At 42.9% G+C, this 15,747-nt stretch overlaps 1 protein-coding gene across 4 annotated transcripts; it reads right to left on the bottom strand.

The window, feature by feature from the left end:
* Window positions 1-5,522: 5,522 nt before the first annotated feature.
* On the bottom strand, window positions 5,523-15,533 carry LOC125508720 (protein EXECUTER 1, chloroplastic). Of its 4 annotated transcripts, XR_007283735.1 has the most exons (13): window positions 14,805-15,533; window positions 13,496-13,612; window positions 12,550-12,615; window positions 11,848-11,954; window positions 11,106-11,184; window positions 9,789-10,499; window positions 9,176-9,287; window positions 8,912-9,078; window positions 8,181-8,255; window positions 8,012-8,104; window positions 7,806-7,924; window positions 6,783-7,111; window positions 5,523-6,056 (listed from the first exon to the last, which is right to left on the bottom strand). XR_007283735.1 is itself a non-coding variant. In XM_048673506.1 (12 exons), the coding sequence occupies exons 1-11, from the start codon at window positions 15,516-15,518 to the stop codon at window positions 7,832-7,834; spliced, it is 2,334 nt and encodes a 777-aa protein (XP_048529463.1). In that variant the 5' UTR covers window positions 15,519-15,533; the 3' UTR covers window positions 5,523-6,056; window positions 7,806-7,831. The 4 variants fall into 4 exon arrangements, 2 of the variants coding, with proteins under 2 accessions (XP_048529463.1, XP_048529475.1); XM_048673506.1 differs by lacking the exon at window positions 6,783-7,111; XM_048673518.1 differs by lacking the exon at window positions 6,783-7,111 and having other exon boundaries at window positions 9,176-9,284.
* Between the last annotated feature and the right edge of the window lie 214 nt (window positions 15,534-15,747).

The raw sequence follows: 15,747 nt of genomic DNA, 5'->3' as shown, positions 1-15,747 counted from the left end.
CATCTACAGTGAACCTGAGCTCACACATCATTACATGCAGGTGCTGATGAAACCTTTGAAGCCAGGTCAAGCACCAAGAACCAAATTCCTCGTGAAGGAATTGTTGTACGTGCCCAGAACTGTCTATCGTATTCTTACGAGGACAATCAGTCCTATCAAAGGCCACGACTCATCTGATGAGGAAATTGTTGGCATCATGAAGAATCTGGTATTCAACATCGTTCATGGCATTCCTGTCAATTATCACGATTTCTTCATGAGGACTATGGCCAATGTTGCACTTGTCTCCGTTTGAGCTGAAGCCTTATGCACCTTGGATTATGAGATTCCTCAGGACAAGGTCTTCACTTAACTACAAAGCTGATTTCCAGAATCATCTCAGCTACTTGCCCCCAATTGAAGTCCTCAAGCAGACATATTCCTCAGTTGATGGAAAGGGCAAGGCACCAGTTGTAATTGATGAAGGCATTCGTCCATTGGATGGTCAGTTTCACAAAGCTGCATCTTATTCCACCAATGATGACTCTGCCACACATGACTCTGCCAATGCACCTAAGTCCACTCCTCAAGCCACTGCTCTGCGCGTGATGACTGACCGTGAACTTCTGCTTAGTCTTCACCAGAAGGTGGATCGAAATCATAAATGGGTTAAGCGTCAGTTTGGTTCACTTCTTCACAACATGACTGCCACACACAATGCGGTGAAGAAAAACCACTACTACCTCCATCAAGTCTTCGGTCGCACCTGGGCAATCCTGTCACATCTGTATGGTGAAGAAGATTTGAAGAACATGGGTCTTAATGAAGATTTTGACTGGTCTGCACCTTCACCGAAGAAATTCAAGAAGGTCAAGGTTCCTTCTCTGGTGGCCAGCTCATATTCTTCATCGCGCAACACTGATGAACATGAAGATTTGGACGACACTGCGGCAGGCCCTACATCAACAAACGACCCCAACAACGCTGGCGCTCCTTCATCAACATGATTATCTTCAGGGGCGTTAGTCCTCATTTTTGATCCTTTTGGTCATTCGATGACAAAGGGGGGATATGAGTTAGTCTTCAAGCGGGTCTACTATATGGGCGCTTTTTTTGCTAAGTTACAACTCTCGTTCTTCTGAAACTTTATTGGATCGAGTTATAATCTTAAACCCGATGGTGCTCTGATACTTTTGATGCACTGTGCTCTGATACTCTTGATGCACTATTCTGCATGCTTATTCCTCGTTAATATTATTGCACGCATGCTGAATTTCATCAGGCACCATATTTCATCATGCATTTCAAATTCTTCATATTATATGATTAAATGCGTGTATGAATTACAAGATATAGGGGGAGATCTCCATGATTCAACTCTTCAAGTGTGCATTGCTTCAAAAGCAAATTCCTCACTATGCACATCTTCAGGGGGAGTTCTTCTATATCTTGCAATCAAATTCCTCAATATCAGTATTTACACTTCATATGTTTATCCCCGTTGAAAACTTAACCTATATTGTCATCAATCACCAAAAAGGGGGAGATTGTAAGTGCATCTAATGCCCCTTAGTGATTTTGGTGTATTGAAGACTTATAGGTTAAGGGACTAATGCGTGTGTGAGTGTACACAGGTCTATAAGTCTATGAAGAGTTTGATATTTACAGGAAAAGTCGACCCCTAAAAATGAATATCTTCGACTGAAGATTTTGATATTTTTGAAGACTTTCATGAAGACTTTGAAAGTGAAGAAATTGGTGTGTCCATGAAGACTTGATATTCATGCGAGAAATATGAAGTTTGAAGACTTTCGTGTGCATAGTTTTGTTTTTCTCTTTCTTGAGTCATAGGAAACACCATACTGTTAAAGGGGGTCAAGGAAATACTGAGGAAAAATTTCCATGTGATGCTCAACTCAAAATCCTACACCTACTAATCCCTTCGAGTGAAGCCATTGGAAATCTCATACAGTTCAGTCAATTTCTTCAGTGACAGAGACGAAGTTCTTCTGGTCTCTGAGGAATTTGTCCTGACTGAGGAGTTAGGAATTCGCCAGTGTAGATTGCCTACACAGTGAGGAACATGATAGCCCTGAGGATTTTACTACTCAAAATTCCGACCGTTGATGTGCTATGCGCCAGCTATCCCAAAATATCTATTCACCTAACGGTCATATCATTGAAGGGCATTTATGTCTTATCATGTCGGGCTGCTCCCTAGGCTATAAATAGCCGCCCCCTACAACCACTAACTGGTTGGCTGCTCCGAGAGAAACTGACACTTGTCATTTGAGAGCAACCCATCCTCCGAGGACTTTGAGCGAAAATCATCAAATGAGGAAAAACCAAAAACCCAAAACCCAAACACCTACAAACCCCAAGTGATTGAGCATCACTGAAGAGATTGATCCTGAGTGGATCCGACGCTTGTTACCTTTGAAGACTGTGCTTCTTCCAGACGGTTAGGCGTCATGGTCTAGAGCATCCAAAAGGAATTGTGGATCGCCGAATGACCAAGTTTGTGAAGGTTTGGAAGTCGCTTGAAGACTTACCACGAGTGATTGGACGAGGTCTGTGTGACCTTAGTTCAAGGAGAATACGGTGAGGACTAGGTGTCTTGGACTAAGTGTCCTTGACTGGGTGTCCGGGACTGTGTGTCCTCGAGTTTAAATACTCAGCCGCTCCAACCAGACGTACAACTGAGACAGCAATTAGAACTGGTCTACCAAATCATTGTCTTCACCGAGCTTACTGATTCTATTTCCTCAACTCTTCCACTTCCTCATAACTGTGATGTGTGTTTGTTCATATCTGTGTTTGAAGACTTTGACTGAAGACTTTCTCAATTTCCTCAGTTCAATTTCTTCAATCTGTTTGTCTTCATCCTGTGTTATCCTGTGATTACGCTTCCTGTACTTTGTGCCTGTCTTCATTTCATCATGATGACTATGCTTGTATTCTGTTATGTTTACCTTTGAGTACTTATTCCGCTGCTAGTAGTTTTTCGCTAAGGAATTTCCTCACCGGCAAATTCCTCAATGAAGAATTTCATAAAAATCGCCTATTCACCCCCCCCCCCTCTAGTCGATATAACGCACTTTCAGTAGTGGAACGTCGTCCATGTAGAACCATTCCGAAGACCACTGTGGGTATACCTCTTTGGGGGTTCCTATGAGGTATCCGGATCTGGCTATACGCCATACTTCGGCATCGCCCACTTCAAATATGGAGCCTTCTCGATGGCGGGGAACGAGGCAAAAGAACTTCCTCCATAGTTCAAAATGGGCCTCAATGCTTAAGAACAATTCGCAAAGGGCTACGAAACCTGAGATGTGCAGAATCAAACCTGGGGTAAGGTTGTGCAGTTGGATGCCGTAAAACTCCAATAGGCCCCTGAGAAAGGGATTGATTGAAAATCCTAGGCCCTGCAACAGGAATGGGACGAAGCACACCCTCTCCTCCTTATTAGGGTTGGGGAAGTTCTCAGCCATCACATCGTTGCCGATGGAAGCCAATCCTGCTCGAACGGGGACTAGATCTGCGAGGGGAACATAGACCTACGTCTGGAGTCGACTCAGCTGAAGATGAGGCACTAAGCAACTCTGCCAATCACTCTCTTGAGGGCCATGGGGGCGCGAAGAGGAGCCTGGGGCACTGGCCATGTTGGAAGGCTTTTTTCGTGGCTAATCTTGATGGTTTTCCTTTTGCGCGATATGAGATGGCATTTGGGGATCTAGATCTCCTTATATAAATGTCGTCCGAGCGTGATGAGGGGCTTATTTGCAAAAAAATCACGGTCCGTTCGTATTCACCCGGTGCATGGAAATCGAAGCGACAACAGGAAGGAGTCATAAAGATAGAACATAGAGGTCAGAACCAGACTATCGTTGGTCCGAAGTACACTGAAGAACCCGCCTTGCAAAGCCAAAGACATAAACCGGATACTACAACGTCATTGAAGGCAAGTTATGGGGCTACTAAGGGAGACCTGGATTCGGGGGTCCTCAAGTGTCCGGCCAGTTCAAGCATGGGTCGGGCTGATGGGCCGTGAAGATAGAAGGGAAGATTATTCCCCGTGTTCGGATAGAACTCCTGGATGCCTGGAAGGCAAGATTGGAGACCGGATGTATTGTTTCCTTCGCTTGTAAACCGACTCTCTGCCCCTCCGGTGTATATATAAACCGGAGGGTTTAGTCCTTAGGGATCATCAGAACTCATATAGGCTAGACATCTAGGGTTTAGCCATTTTGATCTCGAGGTAGATCGACTCTTGTAACCCCTATACTCATCGAATACAATCAAGCATGACGTAGGGTCTTATCTCCATTAAGAGGGCCTGAACCTGGGTAAACATTGTGTTCCCTGTGTCCCTTGTTACCTTCAATCCTCAAACGCATAGTTCGGGACACCCTACCCGAGATCGGCCGGTTTTGACACCGACAACTGTCACTTCATGTTGTTCTCCCTACCATCCTTCTTTCCTTTGTTGCTGCCGTTTGTGCAACGGCAGCACCAACACTTGGCTCAGTAAGCACAAAGGCTGAAACCTCGAACGCATCTGAATCAGTCGGCATCTATTCATCGAGGGGGCTGGGAGTCCTCGACATAGGACGGAGGGAAATGGCTCTCGAACAGGACAAGGGCCTAGCTAAGATCTTGCACTTGCGTGGTCATGTCCTACAATCGCAACACACATTGACAATGAGCATAGCACACACTACCGGACAATCTAGCTCAACATAGCACAATATGAGCAGCATACATCACAACTAGCTACAAATCCAATGTGTTCAGCACTACCCTAGCATGCAACAAATCGACCACCAATAGGGACCACAACATCATAATCTCACATATCGGCACACAAATACAACCCTAGCATCTACAAGATGTTTACAGGTCAAACTCTACCACAAGCTCAAACATCAGACCCTACCACATGGTCTCAGATCTAGCTACAACGAGTACAGAGAAGGGGATGATTGAACTCACAGAGGCCATCTAGCTCGAGGAAGACGCTTACAATGAGTACAAAGAAGGGGGTGACCGAACTCATAGAGGCCATCACTATAGCTCGAGGAAGACGCTGAAACGGTCGGAGAAGATGAGTTCAGGAGTCGTCGCCACCATGGCCCACCGAACGGGGAAGGAGCGGGAAAGCTCGAAAGAGGGGGGAAGGATGGCGTGAGTTTCAACAGTGGGACAAAGAAGGCTATATAGGGTGACCGAATCAGCGAAGGTGAGCCAAAATCATGCCGTCGACTTCTCAAAGACACGCGCAAGCTCACGCCATCTCCGTGGCCGCACGAGCTCAGCGTCACGTTCCCCTCCCTTGCCTCGGCCGAGCCTGGCACACTAGAAACTATTGATTAGGACTGGAAGGTGCTTTAATGTTCGTGCAATGCAGACCAAGTAGTGTATGCAGGGAGCCAAACAGCCTATTTTCGTCCCACACGGGCCTGGTTGGCCTCTATGTGGGCTGCCAAACACCGCCCAAAGAGTATCATTAACAGTATGCTTGAGAAGGGGTGGGAAATGCTAGCTTGCGAGTTAACATACTTGAATACGTGGGCACTAAGCTTTATACATATACACCAGTTTAATGCTCCGCTCCACTTTTCTGGAACCAATAATAGTGACCTTAGTTACACCACATGACAATCTGCACACAATTGTTGCTTATATTTCACGAAAGGGTTCCTGTATGAAGAATGCCACGAGGAAAACACTGAAAAACCACTCATAACTTTCTTTAACGTGTTTCAATTCGACTGGTCCAAATAAGTTGGCTCTTCCTAATGCAGCAAGTCTTTGGCCTCAACTCGTAAATTGGGTGGGTCAGCTGAGAGAAGTGGAATGAGAAATGCTCACCATTCAAGTTGGCAGTGGGCTATTTGAGCTATTTCTCTGGTCATAAATTTCTTCACCCTCTCATCCACCATACTGTGGGGCCATCTCCGCCACGATCCCCGTATATGGAAAATGTGATGCTCGGCGAAAGCCCAATTTGCTCCAAAGGTAAACTATGTACATTACCTCCGTTAACTGTACATCAGCATGTGTGATTGCAGAATGTCCTGATAACAAATACAATATTCAGTCTCCTGCTGTATGCAGACATCAAATAAAGGTAAAATTAAGTAGAAATGGCCTCTTAGGAGGAGAAGGACAACCAACATACGCGATCCAATATCACAAGTATTTCTAGTTGTGGCGAAACGTAGTGTATCACCAAATTGCAGATATCACATAGATATATGACAACGCAGGTGCTTAATGATGTCAACTAATGGCCTCTCAGGGCTCATTAGTCACCCAAGTTGCCGGTGAAAACAGAAGCAACTAATGAAGTCTCAACTCTCAAGGCTCCCAACAAGTTACAAGAAACCGTGGTCACCTTTCACTGCTGGGCACTTCTTTCTTGTGTTCAGTGATTTGAATGACAACAAAGAAACCACGAATCATGATACCTGCGTTAGGTGACTGATTCCTTAACTGGATAGGCCAGTGGTGCAAGTGAGTGGGCTGTCTATACAGATTCAAGTGCAAATAAACACACCCTACACCTGTCAGCATGCCCCTGCCTCAGGTTCCACCCCTTGTAAGGATCTCAAACCTTGGGGCTCAGGATCTATAGGTCTCGTATTGATTGAGTTCGAGTTACAGGCCTGCAGCGGACCATTTGTAGGCTCATGACAATCGACAAATCCACTAACAGAACGTCAATTATAGGAACATGGCCTAGTACAAATTATGAGGATACTGCCTGTTGGGGTGAGTAATGTAGAGCAAAAAAAGTCCACCTGGGGACTGTCCTGGGTTCCCACAGATCGACCGGTCAATTGCTTCTGTACAAAGGATCTCCCAGGTGGTCTTTTGGGAGTGTCCTTCCCGTCAGATGGCAAACAACTGGAAGCTTGTGATCATGTGGTCTCTGGGAACACAATGGTTCTTGGACTGAGGGCAGAGCTAGACAGTTCCTCCAACAAGCACCAACCAGTCAAGAAGAGCAGTCCAACACTGTGTAATCAATGACACGGCAGCTACTTATATAAGCATAATGGGCTAGCAAGGCCCCGTTCCATCAATTGCACCGCCTAAAGGGCTGTCTCTCCTGACAATGTAACGTGGACTGCATTCAACTATCAGCAACATCAGTCTGCCAGCACATCTCTCTATTTAAGAACCTGTACTTGTACTAAAATAAGGATCAAACATGGTAGGATTCTCAGGTGACAGCTAAAGTAATTTATTCTTCACAAAGCAAAAAAAGACAAGTGCACCACCATACAATAATCATGTTTTCTCTGAGCTATCTATCAATCTAAAATGCTCAGACCAACCAGAATAGACCAAATACCCTTTTTCTCAAAACAAGCGAAAACAACCAAACACAGCCTTGACTAAAAACAAAGAGGCCATAGCAAAACCATGGTGGCTGCCTATAAAGAAGCTTCAGTAGCAACTCACCCAAAAAGCAGTTATATTTATCTTAGCCAAATAGGCATAGAAAGTTTATGCACTTGTTTTGGCTTTGGCTCTGTGTTTTACCCTATGACTGAGCACCATTTGCCTTCACAAAAGACATTCAGCTGATAAGATTTTGTCCAATTTAATACTAATTGGCTCACACAAAGATTACGCGCATTTAGAATGAATAGTAATTTACACGCATAAGATCATCAAAGCCAACAAACCACTTTTGAATGAACAATTAACAATATTGAGCAAGTGCAACAAGACGCAACAGTAAAGGACATGATCGTTATCATTAATTTACAATAGTAGTTGTATAGTAAACCAAGATAAGATGAAATTCACTTCACCTTGAACTGCGTCTCTTAAAATGAAACTAGTCAGGAAGACTCAACCGCCTAAAGAATTCAAAAAGATGGAGATTTGATGTCCAGTAGAAGAAAGCTATCACAGGACCATCTCTGATGAACTACAAATTGCACAAAGGAAATCTGTTCAAAACAAATAATGAATAATAATATGCAAACAAATATGTACTTTGTATGAACGATTTCACCTTTCCATCTAGTATCAAAAGCTCGCCGTCAACCCATCGAGGATTTTTGAAGCCAGCATCTGCAATTCTCCTTTGCCCCTTATACCTAGCAACCTGTGTCATAGTGTAACATAAGATGAGCAGTTTGATGGTGAAAAGGTAAAATCATTAATCCTCTCACAGAAAATACCACTCCAAGTTCTCTAGGGATGACCCCCTTATGAGGAAGCTGATAGTGTTTGCCAACTTTCGCACGGAAGACAACCTGGGATGCAAATAATATCAAATAGGATTGAGTTAGTAATGGTATTATTACAAAAGAAAATAGAATATCTACTTACGAGTGGACATATACTAATTAAGAAAAATAACTACCACATGCTGTTAATATCCACGCCAGCACTTAATTTGAATTTGTGTAGATCATTTTATTATGTGTGGCAATACTTAATTAATATCAGTGCTTATCAGTTCAAATATTGCATAACTATTTCAACATCATAAAATATGCATCATCGTAAAACTGAAATAACCATCTCCAAGATCAGAATAATGTGAGCAAGAATGACATCAACAGGAATTAAGGTGTCTTAATCAGTTCTAGTAATCGAACTCTCAATTACTCTACATGACCACATAAAGACAAGAGAGGTCCCACAATGCAACTAAGAAACATAGCAAGGAGACTCGACGTGAAAAATTCAAAGTATCGGTGTGCAACTCCAAATATTGAGTGTGATACCCCTAAGAATGTTCTGTAAAACAAAGGTATTACACAATTATTCAAGAATGTGCAATGCATGAAAACTCACACTTCTTACCAGAGAGAACTAGTGAATACGAAATTAAACATCAATGTACCCAAAAAATGATGCATTTCCACTGCAAATGAGAAGGACATAAATCAAAGCATAATAATACCTGACCCGCTGGCACAAGATTGTCCCCAGTCAATTTTGCAGCTTCGACATACTCATAAAACTTAAGATCCAAGTGCTCCTCAGATGAATCCTCCTCCTGCCATTGACCGAATTTCCGTTGTAAACTAAGAACTTCTGAGTCAAACCCAGATGCAGTCTCGTATAGACCTGCCAAGAAGTACCTTTTCAGCCAATACCATAAAAGAGAGACAGCAGATAATGATATCATGAAAAGCTAAGTTGAAGAAATGATTAGGAATATAACCACTAAGAGGATCTGAAGAGATGGGCATCTGAATACGGCTGAAGTGGGTAACTCCATATAGTTTTGGCTGAACCTTGTTATTAAGTTGCTTAATACCAAGTTGTAGTACCTGCTACAGATAAGCTGAGGTGAAAAAGTCTTCTTTCTTAATGTGACTCGGCAACACTATTAGAAAATACATGCCCAGTATAAATATATATTTCAGGGCTTAATGAATTAGTCAATATGTTTTGTCTTCAAATACTTTGGAGAGAAAAAAAAAACAGTAGTGGTACGAAAACGATTCATAGTGTGTTCATGTCAAAAGGTGCTCGACACATATAACTACTTTACTTAACAACCAATAGCCGACTTCAAAAGGCAGATATTATATGTATTTTGCAGATTTTTTTTAATTGATGTATTTTATCATCAAGACAAAAGGTGGTGCATTTTACAAAATGTAGTTCACCAATTTCCTAGAAATTTATAAAAAGCACAGTTTGATGTTTTAACAGTTTGTGCAGATTAGCAACATTTAAAGAAAAACTTAAATAGCATAAGAAGTCCATAGTAAATAGTAGGTTCTTTGTTCCAAAGCTATTGCAAAGCAGCTCAGCGTTACAATATTTACCGGTAGTTTCCTATTGCCCCCAGACAACTTTAAACGATCAAACTTGAGATCACCATCCTGCTCAGTGGTACGGAAGCCAACCCGTTTCCTCGGAATCTGCTGAGCCTTTTCTGCAGCTGGCTTTTTACTGGATTGTTCAGTATAGAAGGTAAATGAAAAGCGGTCTCTCTTGTCTAATTTAGCTGGCATGCGTTCAAATGTTTTAGGTGAGGACTGTGAAGCAAAATCCTTATCATTATCAACTTCAATTCCAATCGATAACAATGCTTCAATATCACTTTCCTCACCAGACTCATCATTATTCTCTTCTGCAGAAATTGTTCCTGCTTCTTCATTGTTATCTTCATCGCCAATATCTTGTGAAGATTCATTTTCGATCTCAGCTTCATCATTGTCATCATCTTCCTCTGAAATCTGGTCAAATATTTTAATTATATAGTCCTGGTTGATGTTTTCCATAGGCGCTACCTTCAATATTTTGATCCTGGGAATTGGAGTTGAATCATTTGACAAGTTTTTCAAACCAGCTGGACCAGCAGCAACATCACTATCATCGCTATTTTGATCGTCCATGCTTATGCCTTCATCGTGTTCCTCGTGTTTAGCACCTAAGGAACTGCTAGATATGTTTATATTGTTGACATCTAGTTTTCCACTCAACATGTTTTGCAACTGGTCCGAATCACTGACATCTGGTTTCAGATGCACTGCCTGGAATAAAAGCTTTATTTTGTTAGAAAATGAGCATGGCTAAAAAAACTAAGGCTAGCAAATTGTTAGATAGCAATTGTTGTAAGCTTACGGTTTTATACCAAAACTAGGTCAGATCAGGTATAGGAATCATGTCATAGCAAAGGACAGCTACACTTGCCAGATACCATATAAATACCAGAGTTCAATATCAACAGGTACGGACTAGTGGCCATAAGAAAATTAATAAGCAGCTATGCTGAAAAGGCCATTAACTCAAACAATCAAACTTATGAAGGATGCATATAAAAAGCCTTGCAACCATAACAATATATATGGAAGTCGAAACATGGCATTTCATGTGCATCAGAAAAATACCAGTGCTTGGATGGACTACAACTACATAACTCGAAGATGCATATAAAAAATTGTAATGTCTATCAGTACTGGCATCATGATACTCTGTAATGATATTGTCATATCAAAAGACATAAAGGATGCAATGGTGAGTTTACATGAGCATGAGCAAATACGGTAACTTGGCATTCTACTCATGCAATTTGTGATGAGTGGGAATGAGAATTTTTTTTCAGTTGATTATTAATTTTGAAGTGTCAGTCAGCATACCTGCAGGTTGTATCCTCCATTTGCCTCTGCAAAATAAATTTCGAATATAGGGTAACCATGGCCATCTGAAGCCAGCTGCCTGAACATACGTGAGAGAGAATTAAAACCTAAGGGTATTTTAGCAAATAAAACACACGTGATACTATTCATTTCATGGAAAGCCCATTCCATAATAATATGATGAATATTTATTCATTTCTTTGTTGCCCCAGAGGGGCCCACCCTGGTGGGACCGAGAGAACTAATGGATATTGCTATTTCTTTCATGTGGTAAAATAACAATGTCATTCTTAAGAATCCAAGTTCTGTTTCATCAATGGAAAATAACGATTTAACCCAGTTTCTTCAGCATAAGCTTACTGATTTCACTACCATGTTTTCTATCACCTCCTTATTTGGTCTCATTTCTCTAGTAGTAACACTCGTGACCAAAATTTCCAACTAACATGCCGTCATTCTATAATGGCATAGGCGCCTTCAGAGTGAACACCCTGGAGTAACTAACCCACTCTATCACAGGGATTTTCTTTTTCATCTCTTTCTCAAAACAACATTAATAGGAACAAAACTAAGAACTCAAGTCATCCATAAACATAATGCATGTACTGAAAGTGCACCTAGGAAATGATTGATCAAAGAAAATACACACAACTTGCAATATAGGACAAGAAAACTTTGTAGTTTCGACATACCAAACATGAACTTTTGAGTGTCAATAATAAATAAACAGAAAAAGCAATACCTGATATCGTAACTTTTTGCCACGTATCGACCATGTTCAGCGCTTATACGGATTATAAGACCATATGGATCAGACAAACTTCCAGAAATCCCAGACCACCATCCCAACTGCATATGCTCTAAAGGATCAGGTAATGGCATATCCATAAACTAGAGTCCAATGACTAACAGAAACTTGGGAAAGCTACTCATTTACAAGGCTATATTTTTATAACACGTGCAAATTCATGTGCATTCCAGTTTCCAAAACAAGAGATTCAGGCTTATTAGCTGGTAGCCTGCTACATGACTTTATCCTGCCTGAACTTTAAGCTGCTAGGCTACAGTTATGGCCTTGTGGGACATAATCGTCATACATAAACAACAGTGCTAACAGTAGAATCAACTAGAAAAGCCACAATGGGGGTACTAACTAAGATGGGTAACATGATTACCCTCTTTTAATCCCTCTGTTCAAGAATGCATGGTGTTTTGCTCATGGTCTAAGCAACGGTCTGATATGTGGCATGTGTTTATAGCCAGTGGGCATGTGATGTCATACCATACCATACCTCTTCAGCTTAACTTGGGCTTAATCCAGACATAACTAAAATGGTACTCCGTATGTGATACTGCATGCTACATATTTCATAGTTGCTAATTTGTAGGCATAGAGTCTAACAACACAAAAATTAACAGACTGTTGAGCCTTTGTGTTACTAACCAGTCCTGCACCAGCGTGGTCTCTAATATAAGCTGCATCCACATAGCGCTCCTCTTCTATGGCCCTCTGTAAGAGTTAAAACATTAGATAAACGGTGCTCAATTATCAAATTAATAATATCATACTATCAATCTACACATGGTATCATGAATCAAATCAGTTACTCTACTTGAAAGCATTCAGATTGGTTCCTCTTATCTACAGCATAGTTATGGAAACTGGACAGGTAGATGGCTCGGTCAGGCTCCCAGTTCATGGTCCCTGGTTGGATTACCGGAGCAGAACTAGTACATGATGAATTGAAGTTATGCACAAAACCCAGAAGGCAAGTGTGCAATTGCTCCATTGTTCAGGACGTGGGCTCAAACCACCATCACTTCATATTTCATTTCCTTATCCAACAATTTAATCCTCCAAGCAGATGCAACAGTTGCCAATTTCTAGACAGCTGTGTGAAAGAATTCCAGCTCAGCCTTGTTGCCGCTGGTTCATAACAGCCCAATAGCACAAAACATAAAATTGAACAGCCTGTCACATCCAGTTGCAACACTGATATGAAACAGTGACTGGTGAAAGTTAGTCACTCTGTTACCAGTGGCATTTCAACACCTGACATGTCTGATATTGCTGATTGAGATGGGGAAAGTAAATAAAATAGGTGAGAGAAATTTTCGGTGAGAGTATGCCTTGATGGCCCCCATAATTGGGTTATCTCAGTTATTAGATAAGTTATTAGCTACTGTTTCCATCCAAAGCAGTAAGCATGCCAGACATTCATCCCCCTGTAGCATAGGACTATTTCACTAGCTATTGACAGGCACATAACTAGGATATTTTAAAGTAATAATAGAGGAAACATGATGTCGCAAGCGAACTAAAATGATCAAAGGTGCCATTCATCATTAACTATACACAGACAAAAGAGCAGATATTTGCGGTTTCTTACATGTAACTCAGATATTGCTCTGCCGACAGTATCATTTCTTGATGTAGCAGCAATAGCTAACTTCAGTTTGTGGGCACTCCTATAGTCTTCTCTACACACAGCAGTGCGGAGTTGTAGCTGAAACACAATACATGGCCATCAGGAATTTGCAATCTGATAGAAGCAATCGATTAAGAGGAAAAATATCTTGACAAAAAACAAAATATGCACATGGTATATCAGCAATGCGCAAAGAATTAAGTTATGCCTAATATTGCCCATACATTTTTTTAATTAGTCATATACAGATACGACACAACCAGCACTCAATGGTTCCAAACAATTCCAGATACAAAAAAAAACTGGCACACCTAATGAAAAACAATTTTAAAAACATCAAACATCATATAAAATACAAATAAGCTCCTGGCTCTTCTTTATGCTGCCATGAAGTAAGACCTTTTTGCCATTAATATATGGCAGCCAATCATGAAGCTTGGTAGTGTGATTTCAGAAAGGTAGTCCAAATTGTAACTCATATATGATCATTGTTTCTACCATAACTTGTAGTCCCAGCTCTACAATAAAAGCATAGGTGTTCTATCAGCCTAAACCACAGTATGATGCACGCTTTGTAAATCTATTAGATCACTGAGCCTATCAACGGTATGATTGTGAATCTATTAAACCATTGGGCCTATTAACGGTATGATGCATGCTTTGTGAATCTATTAGACCATTGAGCCTATTAACAAAAGCGTATAAGCATTGCAAACCATCAATACAAGTGTTGACACGGTATCTCCCACATGCTGTTGGCATGGTAACAGATGGCATAGGCCATAAACGGAACATGTTATGGTGCTAAGCCCAAGATATAGCCTACCATCAATGGATTGACCTAACACAACATTAGTAGTTTCAACACACGAAAGAACTTTGGCGACTAAGTCACATTGATACTTGAGAGAAAAAATGTGTCGCTCCAAAGAAGCCAGTTTAAGTTTGAGTCTGGCTTCAGTAGTGCTTCAGCTCCCTAAGGAGTAAGTTTCTTCAGAACAGTTAATCGCCATCGATTGAGCTTATCCGCACTAGGTAAATTTCTTCAGAACCTAACTCCTTCATGCTACTAGTTCCTGGGATAAGGCAAGTATAGATGGTCTGGCAGAAGAAAGGGGAAATATGGAATTTGGGCATGGTCCATGGAGACATTTGTACTGCTAAACGTTCCATGTTTGTAATCACATGTAATGAAAAATCAATAACGGTGCGTTTTGTGCAAGCCTCATCCATATTCACAAGTAGTCACTGATCAGTGAGAAAAATCAACCTGCAGTTCATCAACAAGGCGCTCGCTCTCCTGAATGAGGGCGAAGTGCTGCTTCCACCTCTCCCAGCTCCACTTCCCTGCTTCCTGCACCACGTCCACCTCCTCACCGTCTTCCTCCACTCCCTGCCCTCTCTCCTCCAGTTCGTGAGAACTCTCCGCTCCCTTCGCGAGGCCCGCCTCCTTCGAGGGGTGTGCGGAGGGCCAGTAATTCCTGACGTACTCGCTCCACCGCCGCACGGCGCCCTGGAGGGCATCGTGGAAGAGAGCGTCCCAGCCTCGGCGTGGCTCGCCGCCGGGGTCCGCACCGGGGCTGCGCGCGCCGCACCGGAACACCGAGGCGACGTCGGAGGCGCGGCGAGTCGGCGCGGCGCCCGCCAGGCGGCGGACGCGGAGGAGGCGCTGGCCGCGGTGCGCGGCGAGGAATCGGCTAGGGTTGGGGTCCAGCTGCCGCGAGGACGAGGACGAGGAGGGGAAGGAGGCGGCCGTGGCGGGCAGCGGCGCGCGGGGCGCGGTGTAGACGGACGCCATGGAGGCGAAGTCAGCACGGCCGCGGAGATGGAAGCCGCCGCGCGACGCACCGGATGAATCGTGCTCGTGCGCTCGTGGCGCGTGGTCGGCTTTGTGTTGTCCCCCTTTCCTGTGGATTGGGTCGAGGGCGGGCGTAACTGATAAGACTTTCGCGGGGAGCAGACGAACCTCGTGGGGGGCGAACATGACGGGTGGGGGCCCCGGGCGAGCGAAACCTGTTTGCGGGCCCGGGCTCCGAGTTTTTGCGGCTAGATGTTGTGTCCTCGGAAAATGCTGTGCCGCTCACAGTGTCGGTACAAAGGACGATGGTTGGTGGGGTCCGGCCACGTTCTTCAAGAGTGAGGCTTCTCGAATGCACCTCGTGTCGTCCGCGCCGGCCGAATGAGCCGAGGGGTCCCGTCCGCAGCAAATTTGA

Source organism: Triticum urartu, chromosome 1 (genome assembly GCF_003073215.2).
Source record: "Triticum urartu cultivar G1812 chromosome 1, Tu2.1, whole genome shotgun sequence".
NCBI lineage: Eukaryota > Viridiplantae > Streptophyta > Magnoliopsida > Poales > Poaceae > Triticum > Triticum urartu.
This window is presented reverse-complemented; position numbering and strand designations above follow the sequence as displayed.

Bases quoted from the DNA above. Each gene is read 5' to 3' on its own strand.
- LOC125508720 (XM_048673506.1), bottom strand. From the start codon at position 15,518: ATGTTCGCCCCCCACGAGGTTCGTCTGCTCCCCGCGAAAGTCTTATCA. The intron at 11,955-12,549 runs GTTAGTAACACA...GAGCATATGCAG, and splicing joins ACCACGCTGGTGCAGGACTG to TTGGGATGGTGGTCTGGGAT. The intron at 8,256-8,911 runs GTATTATTATGC...TTTGCATCCCAG, and splicing joins ATCTTGTGCCAGCGGGTCAG to GTTGTCTTCCGTGCGAAAGT.